The 16,317-nt window shown below is 47.1% G+C and overlaps 1 protein-coding gene across 1 annotated transcript; it reads left to right on the top strand.

Moving 5' to 3' along the window:
* Window positions 1-10,779: 10,779 nt before the first annotated feature.
* SOWAHD (sosondowah ankyrin repeat domain family member D) lies at window positions 10,780-12,805 on the top strand. The gene is made up of 2 exons (XM_043897636.1): window positions 10,780-10,795; window positions 11,183-12,805. The coding sequence occupies exon 2, from the start codon at window positions 11,260-11,262 to the stop codon at window positions 12,226-12,228; it is 969 nt and encodes a 322-aa protein (XP_043753571.1). The 5' UTR covers window positions 10,780-10,795; window positions 11,183-11,259; the 3' UTR covers window positions 12,229-12,805.
* The last annotated feature ends 3,512 nt before the right edge of the window (window positions 12,806-16,317 follow it).

A 16,317-nucleotide genomic window follows, 5' to 3' on the forward strand; every position in this document is an offset into this window, starting at 1 on the left:
TAAATGTATACTTTGCCTTGATATATTAGCTAATAATGATATGAAGCTATCATGATTAGCAAGAACTTTAAAATCTGCTTTCCTGGTGGCTTAGATGGTAAAGAATCTGCCTGCAATGCAGGAGACCAGGGTTCGACCCCTGGGTAGACAAGATCCCCTGGAAGAGGACATGGCAACCGACTCCAGTATTCTTGCCTGGAGAATCCCATGGACAGGAGGGCCTGTTGGGTTACAGTCTATGGGGTCACAGAGTCAGCCACGACTAAGTAACTAACACATACATAGTTAATATACAATGTTTTTTGGTTTCTGTTGTACAGCAAAGTGACTCAGTTACACATCTACATATATCCACTCTTTTTTAGATTCTATTCCCATGTAGGTCATTACAGAGTACTGAAACACTTTAATTTTTTTAATGCCTTACAGGAGAACTGGAAAAGCAGTTTTTTACTCTAATGATGTGGGCTACCAAATGAAAGATAAAAAGAAGAAGATACAGTATGAACAAAATGACTGATCTAATTTTTTTTGTGCTGCTTTGACAGGAAGTTTTTTCAAAAGGTGGGGGTGAATTTCAAGGTAAGTTCACTGAAAAAGTTGGCAACTTTTCACAGCAAAGATATTGTGGCCTAAAATGTACAAAGTGCTAAAAGATTTATCAGTAGGGTACAGAGGACTTCCCTGCTGGTGCGGTGATTGGAATCCGCCTACCAACACAAGGGACCCGGGTTCAAGCCTTGGTTTGGAAAGATTCCACATGCCCTGGGCTAACTAAGACCGTGACCCACAACGACTGAAGCTTGACTGCCCCTAGAGCCTGTTCTCCGCAACAAGAGAGTAGCCCCTGCTCAGCGCAGCTAGAGAAAGCCTACACACAGCAACCAAGACCCCTCGCAGTCAAAAATAAGTAAATAGATATTTTTTTTGTTAAAAAAGAATTGCAATTGACTTTAAAAATATAGTACAGAAACTAGACTTCTGAAATGTTCACAGTACTCTATTTTGTAACAAAGTAGGAAGTGACACTTCTTTTGTCACTTTCTTAACCTCTGTGTCACACAGAAGTTAACTGGTTATTTTGTGGCAGGGCCCTGAAAGGAGTTTTCAGACTATAAGATAAAATTTCCCTTCACACGTTTTAAATTGACTGACCTTTTCTGTAGGGTCCTTTTACAGTCAGTAGTTATTTTTTTAAACAGTTATAATAAATACACCCCCATATCAGTCTTCAAGGTTAAGTTGAGAGTTCAACAGTGAGTGAGGAAAATAACTGCTTTGGAAGGAAACTTAGTTCATGGAGAAAACATTTGGAGAACAGATATTTGTGTTTTCATTGTTATGTAATTTTATTGCCAAAAATGATGTAAGTTGCATACCTAGAAAACCTCTCATATCTACACACTTAAAATCTGGGACTGAAAATGTCTACCCTGTTTTAAAATCTTTCAATTGTAGTGTTTTGGTGGATTTCAAACCCATTTTTTAAAAACACAAAAAGTGCAACAAGTGCTGATCGATTGGCAAAGATAAATAATTGGCATCAGGAAAGGAGATGGCTTACCAGCCAAACTTCATCAAAAAACATTGCATTATGGGGGGGGGGGGTGGAATTGAAAAAGGAGAATCGTGATGACATGGTAAGCTCAGCCTCTGGAATCTGCCTTCCATTGAGAGTTGTATATCTTTTTCAGAAATCTATGATAGTCACTGCAACCAAGTGCTGAAATAAACTAAACTTAGATCCACACCTTCACATAGCTGTATTATAGTCTATAATTATAGCTATATTACTATATTCACTCAAGGTTTTTTTTTTAATGAAGCATATGCAGTCACATTCTCTGTGGGGAAAAAATGTATTCATGACATCGTAGTGAGAGCCAAAATAGTTTTTTGTACTACAGATACTATAAAAAAGTTTAAACAATATTTCATCTTTGTCTCATCCTTTTAAAATGTCCTTTTGATGTATGCTTTAGAACATAAATAATGTATTAATAGAGTAACACATAAATCATTTTACAAAACACCTAAATATTGAGAATACGTCTCAAAATATTTTCAGTAGAGAGATGTACAATCAAAAAAGTTGAGAGACCTCTGCTTGAATGGTGCCTACCTTGTTGTAGGCATCAACCAGGTCATAAATGCAATGTTCTGGGCACACAATAAGTCCTCAGTGAATATTGGCTCTTACCATATCCTCTATATGAGTAACGCATTAAAGGCAGTGTGAAATGGTGAAAAGCAAGAGCCTTACAGCGTTGTAAAGCAACTACACCCCAATAAAAAAGAAAGAAAAGCAAGAGCCTTGCCTTCAGGCAAAGTTGGATTTGTTCCCTCGCCATTTACTAGCTGAAAGAGTGTGACCAATTAATTTCTTTGGGCCTCAAGTTCTCTTCATTCCCCATCTCCTAGAGCTGTTATAAAGATTAAGAGGAAAAAAAAGAGTAAGAGAGATGATGCACTCTTGGTAACAGTTTTATTGAAATATAAATCACTTACCATAAACATCACCATTATAAAGTGAAATGAACCATTCAATGGGTTTTTGTATGTGCACAAGGAGGTACACCATCACCAATATCTAAGTCCAGAACACTTTCATTACCCCAAGAAGAAACCCATTGGCAGTCACTCTCCACACTCCCTTCCCCTCCCCAACTCTCCTCACCCAGCCTGGGCAACCACTAACCTACTTTCTGTGTCTGTGGACATGCCTCTTCTGGACATGGCATACAAATAGAATCAGCCTGTATGCAGTCTCTTGTGTCTGGCTCCTTTCATTTAGCACGATGCTTTCAGGGTTCCTCTATGTTGTATGTCGCATGTATCATTACTTCATTCCTTTTTGTCACCAAATAATATTCCACTGCATGGATATACCACATTTTGCTTATGCATTCACCAGTGGATGGGCATTTTGGCTGTTTCTACATTTTGGCTATTGTGAATACTCATGCATGATAAGGCAGGTTTAATGTTTAGCATGGGGCCTGCCAAGCACCTAAGTGCTCAATACCAGCAGGTGGTTGCTGTCCGTGTTATTAGGGAGTGCTACATTGGGCGATTTGGGACCTAGGGTGCCTGGATGTCAGAAAGGGAGGTGGAAGTCACCAGAGATAATATTCACTTTCTGCACAATGTCACCGAGAGCTATCCCTGCCCACCGCACCCAAACGAGCAAGGCAGCATGACACAGAGGCATGAGCCCAGGTCTGGCTCCATCACTTTTGAGCTGCATGGTACAGGGCAGTTCACTTAACTTCTCTCAGCCTTGTGTGAGAGAGTTGGCTATAAATACTATTTTCTCTACATAACTCACAGCCTTGCTGCCCGGGTCAAAGAGATAATTTAAAAATATGAAAGCACTTTGAAAACCATAAAGCATTATCATTGCAAGTCTTACATAGTATAGAAAGTCACGCATCTCAAATAAAGTAAAGAAACATTTTGTTCTATTCATCACCCTCCTTCTCTCTCCAGATTGTTCACAATCTCTTCAACATGACACCCTGACATTCTCATGACAGCCCCTATGGCTAGCACCTCCTTCCTTGAATCTACTTAAGGGCCAAGGGTGAGCAGCCTGATCCTGGGTAGAAACCTGAATTCACATCAATAAAGGGCCTGCAATGTCCCTATTCCCAGGTAGAAATCCATTTGACCTTTCTGGTTTTCTTCAGTTCAGTTCAATTCAATCGCTCAATCGTGTCTGACTCTTTGTGACCCCCCTGGACTGCAGCACACCAGGCCTCCCTGTCCATCACCAACTCCCAGAGCTTGCTCAAACTCATGTCCATTGAGTCAGTGTTGCCATCCAGCCATCTCATCCTCTGTCGTCCCCTTCTCCTCCTGCCTTCAATCTTTCCCAGCATCAGGGTCTTTTCGAATGAGTCAGCTCTTTGCATCAGGTGGCCAAAGTACTGGAGTCTCAGCTTCAACATCAGTCCTTCCAATGAGTATTCAGGACTGATCTCCTTTAGGATGGGCTGTTTGGATCTCCTTGCAGCCCAAGGGACTCTCAAGAGTCTTCTTCAAAAGCATAGTTCAAAAGCATCAATTCTTCGGTGCTCGCTTTCTTTATAGTCCAACTCTCACATCCATACATGACCACTGGAAAAACCATAGCCTTGACTAGACGGACCTTTGTTGGCAAAGGAACATCTCTGCTTTTTAATATGCTGTCTAGGTTGGTCATAACTTTTCTCCCAAGGAGTGTCTTTTAATTTCATGGCTGCAGTCAGCATCTGCAGTGATTTGCAGCCCCCCAAAAATGAAATCTGCCACTGTTTCCACTGTTTCCCCATCTATTTCCCATGAAGTGATGGAACCAGATGCCATGATCTTTGTTTTCTGAATGTTGAGCTTTAAGCCAATTTTTTCACTCTCCTCTTTCACTTTCAACAAGAGGCTCTTTGGTTCTTCTTCACTTTCTGCCATAAGGGTGCTGTCATCTGCATATCTGAGGTTATTGATATTTCTCCCAGTAATCTTGATTCCAGCTTGTGCTTCATCCAGCCCAGCATTTCTCATGATGTACTCTGCATATAAGTTAAATAAGCAGGGAGACAATATACAGCCTTGACGTACTCCTTTTCCTATTTGGAACCAGTCTGTTATTCCAAGTCCAGTTCTGTTGCTTCCTGACCTGCATACAGGTTTCTCAGGAGTCAGGTCAGGTGGTCTGGTATTCCCACCTGTTTCAGAATTTTCCACAGTTTATCATGATCCACACAGTCAAAGGCTTTGACATAGTCAATAAAGGAGAAATAGATGTTTTTCTGGAACTCTCTTGCTTTTTCGATGATCCAGTGGATGTTGGCAATTTGATCTCTGGTTCCTCTGCTTTATCTAAATCCAGTTTGAACATCTGGAAATTCACAGTTCATGTACTGTTGAAGCCTGGCTTGGAGAATTTAGAGCATTCCTTTACTAGCGTGTGAGATGAGTGCAACTGTGCAGTAGTTTGAGCATTCTTTGGCATTGCCTTTCTTAGGGATTGGAGTGAAAACTGACCTTTTCCACTCCTGTGGCCACTGCTGAGTCTTCCAAATTTGCTGGCATATTGAGGGCAGCACTTTCACAGCATCATCTTTTAGGATTTGAAATAGCTCCACTGGAGTTCCATCACCTCCACTAGCTTTGTTCTTAGTGATGCTTCCTAAGGCCCACTTGATTTCACATTCCAGGATGTCTGGCTCTAGGTGAGTGATCACACCATCATGATTATCTGGGTCGTGAAGATCTTTTTTGTACAGTTCTTCTGTGTATTCTTGCCACCTCTTCTTAATATCTTCTGCTTCTATTAGGTCCATACCATTTCTGTCCTTTATTTGAGCCCATCTTTGCATGAAATGTTCCCTTGGTACCTCTAATTTTCTTGAAGAGATCTCTAGTCTTTCCCATTCTATTGTTTTCCTCTATTTCTTTGCATTGATCGCTGAGGAAGGCTTTCTTATCACTCCTTGCTATTCTTTGGAACTCTGCATTCAAATGGGTATATCTTTCCTTTTCTCCTTTGCTTTTCGCTTCTCTTCTTTTCACAGCTATTTGTAAAGCCTCCTCAGACAGCCAGTTTGCTTTTTTGAATTTCTTTTTCTTGGGGATGGTCTTGATCCCTGTCTCCTGTACAGTGTCATGAACCTCCGTCCATAGTTCATCAGGCACTCTGTCTTATCAGATCTAATTCCTTAAATCTATTTCTCACTTCCACTGTTAGGGATTTGATTTAGGTCATACTTGAATGGTCTAGTGGTTTTCCCTACTTTCTTCAATTTAAGTCTGAATCTGGCAATAAGGAGTTCACGATCTGAGCCACAGTCAGCTCCCAGTCTTGTTTTTGCTGACTGTATAGAGCTTCTTCATCTTTGGCTGCAAAGAATATAATCTGGTTTTCTTAATATCTAATAATAGTTGGTTGGAGCGCCCTCTTGTGTCTCCACATGGTAACACCTCAGGCCTCTTCAATGAGGTGATACTTCCTTCAGTGTCAATAAAAGATGTAATGGAAATTTTTTTCTCCTCACACTTCATGGCCCACGCTTGACACTTGGACTCCAGTTAAGCCATTGCAGCTCGAGTCTTAGGCAGGCTTCCTGCTTACACTCAGGTCTAAAGATTTCTTTCTGCTCCCTGCCCACACCTTTCTCTTCAGTCACTTTGAAAAACCCTGTTCTCATCATACACAGATTTCAGCTTCGTCTTACCATCTTCTATTATTCCAAGCTTACCCAGTTCCCAAAGTAAGATCATAATTTTTTATAAAAGGGGAAAAAGCAAATCCAAAACACTAAAAAAGGATGTTTTAAGTGTTTACTAAATATGATTTGTTCTATAACCTAGGGAAAAGATATTCAGAATATTAAACCTTTCACTGGGATCCCTTCATGGGAGGCCCTGACACTTGGAAAGAGGCAAATGACAACCAGAGCAGTGATGTCTGGCAGTGTGTGCACATGTGCACACACACATGAACACACATTTACACACTCACAGTCAAGCTTTTTTGCTCAGTGAGAAAGAAGCTTTCTCTCTTACTGAGAATCATGTGGTGATATCAGCACAGGTCTTTGGAGGAAAGGAGACTTGTCATTTATATCTGGAACCTCAAGAATGTTCCCTGCTCCTGCCCTGAGGAAATTTACTTCCCATATTTCACACAATCTGCTCATATCTGCTCTGCATCCATGGATTTCTTAACATCTATATTTATTTATTTGACTGTACTGGGTCTTAGTTGTGGCATACAGGATCTGGTTCCCAGACCAGGGATCAAATCCAGGTCCCCTGCATTGGGGGTGTGGCGTCTTGGCCACTGGACCACCAGGGAAGTCCCTCCATGAATTTTTCTGAATCCATGAGCTCCATTGGCAAACTCCACTGTGAGCCAGATACATGTGCTCTTGACTTCTCCTGGGGTGAATTTGCACACCTTCTCCTGCGTGCAAATTAAATTTTTGCAGATCAATTATGATTTCCCACCAGCTTCCAATAAGATTTCTGAGCTGTACTCTCTCCTCATCAGGGTTGATTTTCAACACTTCAGCTTAAAGTTTCTCTGCCTCCTTCCATCCTCTCTGACAGCTAAACCTTATCTGGAGAATGAAAACCCTGACCAAGGAAACATTAACAGTTTTTATAGTTTGAATAATCCAGGACAAATAAACAAACCCACAGACACACTGGGGAGGCTACCATTTGGAAAAGACACCAAGTACCACCATTTAAGGGCTTCCCTGATGGCTCAGTGGTAAAGAAACCACCTACCAATGCAGGAGACACAAGAGACATGGGTTCAATTCCTGGGTCAGGAAGATTCCCTGGGGGAGGAAATGGCAACCCACTCCAGTTTTCTTGCCTGGGAAATCCCATGGACAGAGGAGCCTGGCCATGGGGTCTCAGAGTCAGACACAACTTAGCAACTAAAACAACAACCACCACCACCATTCAAAATCCAAACCTTCACCCTACATCCAGCTTTTCAAGAGGCCATTTCCAAGGGCTTTAAGAGTTTTGCCCCACTCCCTTGGAGGGGGAGTAGCTGCCTCAGGGGATGGGCATTTTGGGCTTAGGAAGGCCTGTACTATCTCTTCTGCTTTCTGCTCTCTTCACCCCACTCCAGAGACCTGTTGACTGAAGAAAAACACACAACCTAGAACTCACAAGTTCTGTCTTATTCAGCGGACTTACTGAGGACTATAGCTCAGGAGACAGCCTCTCAGAGAGCTCTGAGGAACTGTTTCAAAGAGGTAAAGGAGGAGCCAGGATATATGGAGTTCTTGAAGAAAAAGTAAAAGCATGTGTTTGAATATCAAAGATTACTGCTAATCCCCCCAAAAATAGATATCTCAAACTAGTGATTTTAGCCCTTTCCTGTGTATGGCAAGATGTAAGAGCCTGGGCTTATTGAAAGTGTTCCTTATATAAGCATCTAAACTCTCTAGGGCCAGTATCCTCTTTTTCTCCATCCTGAGTTTCAGTCAGAGCACACAGGGCGGAGGGATGCAGGGGGTCATTGGCTGCAGTGGTCAATGGCTTGATGGCATTTCTTTACTGGAATGATAGGCACATTCTTTGTCCACAGACCCTGTCTACTGAAACAGAGATGGGTGCTGTGGTTCTGCTGAATCGTGTATGCAGTTGGTGACCTATACAAAGCACTTACTAAATAAAGAGCTGCTAGGGCGGCACCCTGGCCTTGGTCTCTGGCAACAGTTAAGCAAGGGCACGTGCATCCTGGGTCTGTGCCTTTGCAGTCATTGAACTGGAACCAGAGATAATGTTACTGCTGATAGGGAAGGGAACTACCTGCTTAGTGGTGGGGAAAATTAATAGCCCAAGCATTCTTCCATCCTGCATTCTCCATGCTGGCATTTTGATTAAAAAAAAATATTGTTGCAGCTGTTTGCATATTCTGGAAGTGTGTGTGGTTTGGTGTTTACAGATTTGAGGTTGTGGAGGGAAGTTCCAGAGCAACGGAAGTAGCTGCTTGTCAGTCAGGGTTCATTTTGAAAATGAAAGCCTGAAAGCTTGGGGCCCACTCTGAGGAATCAGCAAAGGCCACGAGGTGGCTTTGGTTAGTCAGCTTAGTGAAGCAACCACTTGTTCACCTTTTGCTTCTCTTTCACGAACTGACCAAGTCTATGAGTTGCTTTAGGTGTCCTGCAGATTCAGTCTAGGGCAGGGATGTGGGATTGGGTCCCCCACCTCCAGGTTCTGTGGGCAGACACCTCCCCCAACACGGCGCATACAATGATCCCACCCCCACCCCAGCCACATATATACACACAATTACATTTCCCCAGGCTGCCAAACCAGAAGGTGGTTAACATATTTCTCACTCACCTACTAGGTACACAAGGGCAGCACAACAGAGTCATCAAAGAATTTAGTTTGATTGGCATGTCAGAGTTAAGGAAGAGAAATACAACACAGGGCAGTCTGTTCTGGCTGCCGAAGGAGTAATACAAATAGGTGGCTGGGGGACTGAGAAGGATCACTCCGGGTAGGGGTAATCAGAGGAGGCTCAGTGGAGAAGGTGGCAACTGAGGCCAACCTTGAAGGGCAGGGGGAAGAACTTCACCAAATAGAAGCTATGAGGGAGGACATTTGGGTTGAGGAGGGTGAGTTCAAGATATGCTCAGGTTAGGACAAGTGCATTCATTTGGCTGGAATTTGGGACTTGTGTGAGTGATTTGTAGTTGATAAGCTTGGTTTGAATGCCAGGCCCTCTGTGCCAGAACAAAGGCTATGGTGTCACACAGACCTGCTCTTCTACTTCCTTCTGGGTGACCTTGGGCAAGTGGCCTAACCTCTGTGCAAAGGGAGGATAGTAACAATACTTAGCTCTTGAGATCCTTGGGAAGGTTAATAGAATAACACACATAAAGCATTTGGCAGAGTGGCACATGAAAAAAATGTTCCAAAAATGGACTACAAATGCATAGGCTGTCATGAAGGGAAGCTCCAGATATTTAGGACTGGCCTCAAATAGGGTTAAAGTGGAGAAGCCTCTGGTAACTTCCATCACTGTGAGACCCAGTAGAGTGGCCTGGCTTAGCCTCCCTTTGGCCTAGACTATTGGAACTGTCTCCTGGCTTTCTGCATCTCCCATAATCATCTTCCTTGGTGATGGTGGTTTAGTCATTAAGTCATGTCTGACTCTTGCGACCCCATGGACTGTACCCTGCCAGGCTCTTCTGTCCATGGGATTCTCCAGGCAAGAACACTGGAGTGGGTTGCCATTTCCTTCTCCGGGGGATCTTCCCAACCCAGGAATCTCCTGTGTTGCAGGCAGATTCTTTACCAACTGAGCTATGAGGGAAATCCCTAATCATCTTCCTTAAACCTACCTTAATCATAGCTGTGTCCCTCTATGGTTCAAGAACATTCTATGGCTCCCCACTGCTCATCGACTGAACTCCCTAATATGGGGGAGGGTGCAGGAGATGCAAGAACTACCATTTATTGAGAGAAGAAAAGAACAAAGAGGAGGCTGATGTTAGGAGTGAAAAGGTAAAACAGCCTCCTCTCTTAAAAGCCCTAAAACAATTAATTCCCAGAAATCAGCAGGTCCTAGAAGAGAGCAGGATACATCTCTGAAGAGGGTAAGGCGTTCGTGGCCAATGACTCTGATTCACCTACTTCTTCAAGTCTAGTCAGGAAAGGTTAAAGAGGAGATGAGGGCAGAGAGCTGGGTAGGGAGCCCCCGGAGGGGAAGCAGGGTAATATTGTTTAGTCCTGTCCAACTCTTTTGTTACTCCATGGACTGTAGCCCACCAGGCTCCTCTGTCCATGGGACTTCCCAGGCAAGAATACTGGAGGGGGTTGCCATGCCCTCTTCCAGGGGATCTTCCCGATCCAGGGATCCAACCCACGTCTCTTATGTCTCCTGCATAGGCAGGCGGATTCTGTACCACTGAGCCATCGGGGAAGCCCTAAGCAGGGGAATAGTCCTCAGTTCCCTGGAAGGGCTCCCGCCTGGACCCTTTCTCGAGTTTCTCTGCAGGAATCCGGGGCAGCTGCGGGAAGGGTCACGGCACAAAAGGGGAGTGCAAGGGAACCCTAGTCACACGGGGCAGCCAGGCCACCTCCCCGAATGCGAGGCGCGGGACGAAGGCGGCTCAGGGACCAAGTGCACGGAGACTTCTTAGGAGATAAGAGGGAAGGGCGAAGGAAGGGGCGGGGAGCGAGCGCCCGCGGAGCCTTAAGGAGCACGCTCCCGGAGGCCTTGGCTGGAAGCCGAGCTCAGTTCGCCGGCGAGGGAGTTCCCTGGATCCTCTTCACCCCGGTAGCTGTGGGGATGCAGAGAACCCGGGGTCTGGGGCAGCCGGACGGCTCCGGGCGGCGCTCGGAGCCCGCTCGCAGCCCGCCCCCTCGGCCGCAGCACGGTGGCCCTCGCCCGGCGGGAGGCGGGGCCACCAGCTCACCTGGCCGTTTGGGGCGGGGCCGCCCGAAACCTGGGGGAACGGAGGCGGCGGCTGCACCCCGGGCGCTGGAGAGGGGCTCGCCCTAGGGGCCGGGCCGGAGCTCCCACCCCTCCGCGTCGCCCCCACCGCCCCCCCCCGACCCAGCGCCCGGGCCCTCCCTCGGCTCGCTTGCGCTCTCCCTTCCTCTCCTCCCCTCCTTCGCTCCCTCCCTCCGAGCTCAATTGCTCAAGTCGCTTCCTTCCCCAAAGCCAGCGCCAGTTCCTCTCGGTGGGGCCCGGGAAGGGCAGCCGACGCTAGACATTGGGACCGCCGTGGCGGCCGGACCATGGCCGAGCCCCGAGGGGCCGCCAAGCCGGCCCCCAAGGCCTCCTTCGCATCAACCAAGCTGAGCTCGAGGAACGCCCCGCAGCCCCGCCCCTCGAGAGTGGACGCCGGCAACCTGGGCAGGTACCGGGGCAACACCACCGCCTCCGGGGAGCCCCCTTTCCTTGGCGCGCTGATGCCCTCGGGAACAGGCTCGGCGCGCCGGCGGGGAGCGCGGCTGGAGCAGCTGGGGCTGCAGGGGGCGGCTCCCGCCGGGTGGTTGTCGGAGGAGCGCCCGGAGGAGCAGTCCCCGGGCGGGCCGAACGGACCGGGCGGTAGCGGGCTGTGCCTGGAGCCCCGGGAGCACGCGTGGATACTGGCGGCCGCCGAAGGCCGCTTTGAGGCGCTGCAGGAGCTGCTGGAAGCCGAGCCGGGGCTGCTGCTGCGGGGCGACCCCATCACGGGCTACTCGGTGCTGCACTGGCTGGCCAAGCACGGGCGCCACGAGGAACTCATCCTAGTGCACGACTTCGCCCAGCGCCGGGGGCTGCGGCTCGACGTGAGCGCCCCGGGTAGCGGCGGCCTCACGCCCCTCCACCTGGCGGCCCTGCAGGGCCACGAGATGGTCATCAAGGTGCTGGTGGGCGCCTTGGGGGCTGACCCCACGCGCCGCGACCACAGCGGCCACCGGGCCTGTCACTACCTGAGGCCCGACGCGCCCTGGAGCCTGCGGGAGCTGTCGGGGGCCGAGGACTGGGAGACGGCAGGCGGCCGAGACCGGGACCGTAACAACGCCAACAACAATAGCAGCAGCGGCGGCGGCGCCGCGTGGACACTGAAACGCGCCCCGAGCGCAGTGGGCGCGCAGGTCGTGGAGAAGACGGCCAGAGCGGCGGCGGCGCCAGCCAAGGGGAAAGACTCCGTGGGCAGCCGGGTGGCGCAAATTCAAGGCCTGCTCCGCCATATGTTCCCCTTCTTCCAGGACCGTTGAAGGCGACGGAGACTGGAGAGCGTGGAGGGACCCCGACGCTGCGGCGAGGCCTCTGTCCCGGGTGGTCCCGTGTCCTCCCACCCCCCACCCCCGATTGGGAGGCGCCCGGGACTCGGCTCGAGCCGCAGCCACGGGCGCTGGGCCTGCCAGGAGCAGACCCCCTCGGGGTGGTTCTCAGGCACCTGTCGGAGGTCTCCTACTGCACCGGCCAGGAGCCGCTGGAACCAGGCACCAAGCGGTCCTGGTGCCGAGACCCCAAACTACAGGATTTAGGCGTTCGGTGCAGAAGCTCCGGGACAAGGAAAGTTACGCTTCCAGTAGCCATTTCTTGGCAGGCAGAAGCTCTGGGTTTATTAGGAAACATTTGTTAGAAGAATGAGATAAGACTGTAAGCCAGTGATCCAGAGGAAGTCTAACTGCAGGCCTGACTTAGCTATTATAAGTTATTTTGGGGGATGAACCAGCCCTTGTCAACCTGCTCCATAGACAAGCAGGGCTTACTGGTAGGGGACCCTTTCTAATGTATCCCCAGTGACTTCTTTAGCATATTAAAATGGAATGTTTTCCTTTCACATGACAAAGCTGTCATTTGAGTGACTTTTTTTTTTTTTCATTAACCACCAAGGGAGAAGCTCCCTGTGTTTGCAGGGAGAAGGTCACCAACCCGCGGCCGTGAGCTAGCGATCCAGAACAGACTCTGGACCTCACTCTCAGAGAAAATGGCCAAGCTGTGCACCAAAGGAGCTCCTTTCACCTTGGCTCTGAGTAGAGACACACTGTTTACCTGTCTCCCAGGCTCTTTGGCATCTAGGTCTGGCCTCCTGTCAGTCTCAGTCCGGAGGAGCTGTCTGCAGGGAGCTGTGTGTGTGCGTGTGTGCATGTGTTGCTCAGTCGTGTCCAACTCTTTGCGACTCCGTGGACTATAGCCTGCCAGGCTTCTCAGCCCATGGAATCCTCCAGGCCAGAATACTGGAGTGGGTTGCCATTTCCTTCTCCATGAAGGGAGCAGAGGGGAGGTAAAAGGAAAAAGCTTCCAAATATTTTTTTCTAATATTTCCTGGTGAGTCATGCAATTAACCTTGACTTCTGCCCTCCAATGAGACACACCCCTTGGCACTTTTCTCCAAGAGAGGGCTTTAATCATCAGCATTGTGGGTTTCTTTTGATTTTATTTGATATATAAGTTGTAGTTTGGAAAATTGCTCCCATTTAGAAATACTGTGAATTGAGTAGAATACAGGAAGGTTGCTTGATTGAGCTGAATGGACGGAGAAGTAGTGGGTGGCTGGAAATCCATGCTGCCTCTGAGAACAGCAGACTTTTGAAATAGCACTGTATCCCTGGAGGCTTGGGTGGCCCTTGCAATGGACTGCTATGTCCTTAGCCCTCCCATCCCAGTCCTTGAAGGCCAGGGAGGAACTGAGTCACCACCCCACACAGCCCAGAGACACCACCCTGAGCTCATCCATCCAGGTTTTCATCTCTGCTTGGCAGGCCTGTTTGCCCCTTCTCAGCTCAAAACATTCCCACCTGCCCTTAATAACCCATTAGACTCATATCCATGAAATGATCCAAATCCTTCCTATTTATTCTCAGTCTGCCCCATGTCTCTAGTAACCATACCTTAAACATATTTACACAACGTTGCTATTGTTCAATCACTAAGTTGTGTCCAACTCTTTGCAACCCCATGGATTGCAGAACACTAGGCTTCTCTGCCCTTCACTGTCTCCCAGAGATTGCTCAAACGCCTGTCTGTTGACTCGGTGATGCTATCCAATCATCTCATCCCTGTCACTCCCTTCTCCTCCTGCCTTCAATCTTTCCCAGCATCAGGGTCTTTTCCAATGAGTTGACTCTTCCATCAGGTGGCCAAAGTATTGGAGCTTCAGCTTCAGCATCAGTCCTTCCAATGAATTACTTGCAGTGACTATTCAAGGTTGATTTCCTTTAGGATTGATTGGTTTGATCTCCTTGCTATCTAAGGGACTGTCAAGTTTTCTCCAGCACCACAATTTGAAAGCATCAGTTCTTCAGCGCTCAGCCTTCTTTATGGTCCAACTCTCACATCTGTACATGACTACTGGAAAAACCATAGCTTTGACTATACGAACCTTTGTTGGCAAAGGAGCAAGCATCTTTTAATTTCGTGGCTGTAGTCACCATACGCAGTGATTTTGGAGCCCAAGAAAATAAAATCTGTCACTTTCCACTTTTTCCCCATCTATTTGCCATGAAGTGATGGGACCAGATGCTATCATCTTAGTTTTCTGAATGTGAGTTTTAAGCCAGCTTTTTCACTCTCCTCTTTCACCCTCATCCAGAGGCTCTATAGTTCCTCTTCACTCTCTGCCATTGGAGTGGGATCATCTGCATATCTGAGGTTGCTGGTATTTCTCTCAGTAATCTTGATTCCAGCTTGGAATTCATCCAGCCTGGCATTTCACATGATGTACTCTGCATGTAAGTTAAATAAGCAGGGTGACAATATGCAAGCTTGACGTACTCCTTTCCCAATTTGGAACCAGTCCGGTTGTTCCATGTCGGGTTCTAACTGTTGCTTCTTGTCCTGCAGACAGATTTTTCAGGAGACAGGTAAGGTGGTCTAGTATTCCCATCTCTTTAAGAATTTTCCACAGTTTGTTGTGATCCACACAGCCAAAGGCTTTAGCATAGTCAATGAAGCAGAAGTTTTTTTGGAATTCCTTGCTTTTTCTATGATCCAACCGATGTTGGCAATTTAATCTCTGATTCCTCCACCTTTTCCAAATCTAGCTTGTACATCTGGAAGTTCTCAGTTCACATGCTGTTGAAGCCTAGCTTGGAGCATTTTGAGCATCACCTTGCTAGCATGTGAAATGAGCACATCGTACTGTAGTTTGAACATTCTTTCACATTGCCTTTCTTTGGAATTGGAATGAAAACTAACTTTTTCTAGTCCTGTGGCCATTGCTGAGTTTTCCAATTTTGCTGGCATATTGAGTTGCAGCACTTTCACAGCATCATCTTTTAGGATTTTAAACAGCTCTGATGGAATTCTGTCACCTCCATTAGCTTTGTTCAAAATAATGCTTCCTAAGGCCCACTTGACTTCACACTCCAGGATGTCTGACTCTAGGTGAGTGATCACACCATAGTGGTTATCTGGGTCATTAAGACCTTTTATGTATAGTTCTTCTGAATGTAGCATTTCTTTTTTAAAAAATAATTATTTATTTTTAATTGGAGGATAATTACTTTACAATATTGTGATGGTTTCTGCCATACATCAACATGAATCAGTCATACGTATACATATGTCCCCTCCCTCTTGAACCTTCCTCTCGATCTCACTCTTCTAGGTTGTCACAGAACACCAGTTTGAGCTCCCTGTGTAATACAGCAAATTCCCACTGGCTATCTATTTTACATGTGGTAATGTATATGTTTCCATACTACTCTCTCCATTCTTCCCACCCTCTCCTTCCCCCACCGTGTCCACATGTCTGTTCTCTATGTCTGCGTCTCCATTGCTGTCCTGCAAATAGGTTCATTAGTATCACCTTTCTAGATTCCATATATATGTGTTAATTTTTCATCTTCTAAATGAACTTCTTTGGGACTTCCCTGGTGGTCCAGTGATTAGAACTCAGTGCTTTCACTGCAGGGTCCTGGGTTTGATCCTTGGTCGGGGTACTAAGATTTTACAAGCTGTGTGGCACAGCCAAAGAAAAAGAAAAAATGTAAATGAACTTCTTTGATGTTTACAGTGGAAGGGCAAGCATCTCCTGGCTTGTGGCATTTGGCATGGGCACCTGGTATAACCCTCCTCCACCCCCATGCCCATTTTCTAGATGCAAATTGGTTAACTGATGCAGGATGGTGGTTTGTGCTTCACAGCCTCTCCCAAGTGGGTTGGGCTTGGTGAAGGCTGGCAGGGTGAAGGCCTTCCCTTCCTGCCACAGGGCTTAGAAAGAAGATTGGCATGTGCCTTTGCCCCACATCCAAAGGACACTTCTAACAGTAGTCCCTTCTTCATAGGAAAAGTCTGAACCTCAGAATCTTAACTATAAGCAGATTCAGGGACCTAAGACAAGCATCTGCCCTGTT

The sequence above is a fragment of the Cervus elaphus genome, chromosome X (genome assembly GCF_910594005.1).
Source record: "Cervus elaphus chromosome X, mCerEla1.1, whole genome shotgun sequence".
NCBI lineage: Eukaryota > Metazoa > Chordata > Mammalia > Artiodactyla > Cervidae > Cervus > Cervus elaphus.

What these genes read in the sequence shown, in the direction of transcription:
- SOWAHD (XM_043897636.1), top strand. Translation starts at nt 11,260, where the DNA reads ATGGCCGAGCCCCGAGGGGCCGCCAAGCCGGCCCCCAAGGCCTCCTTC.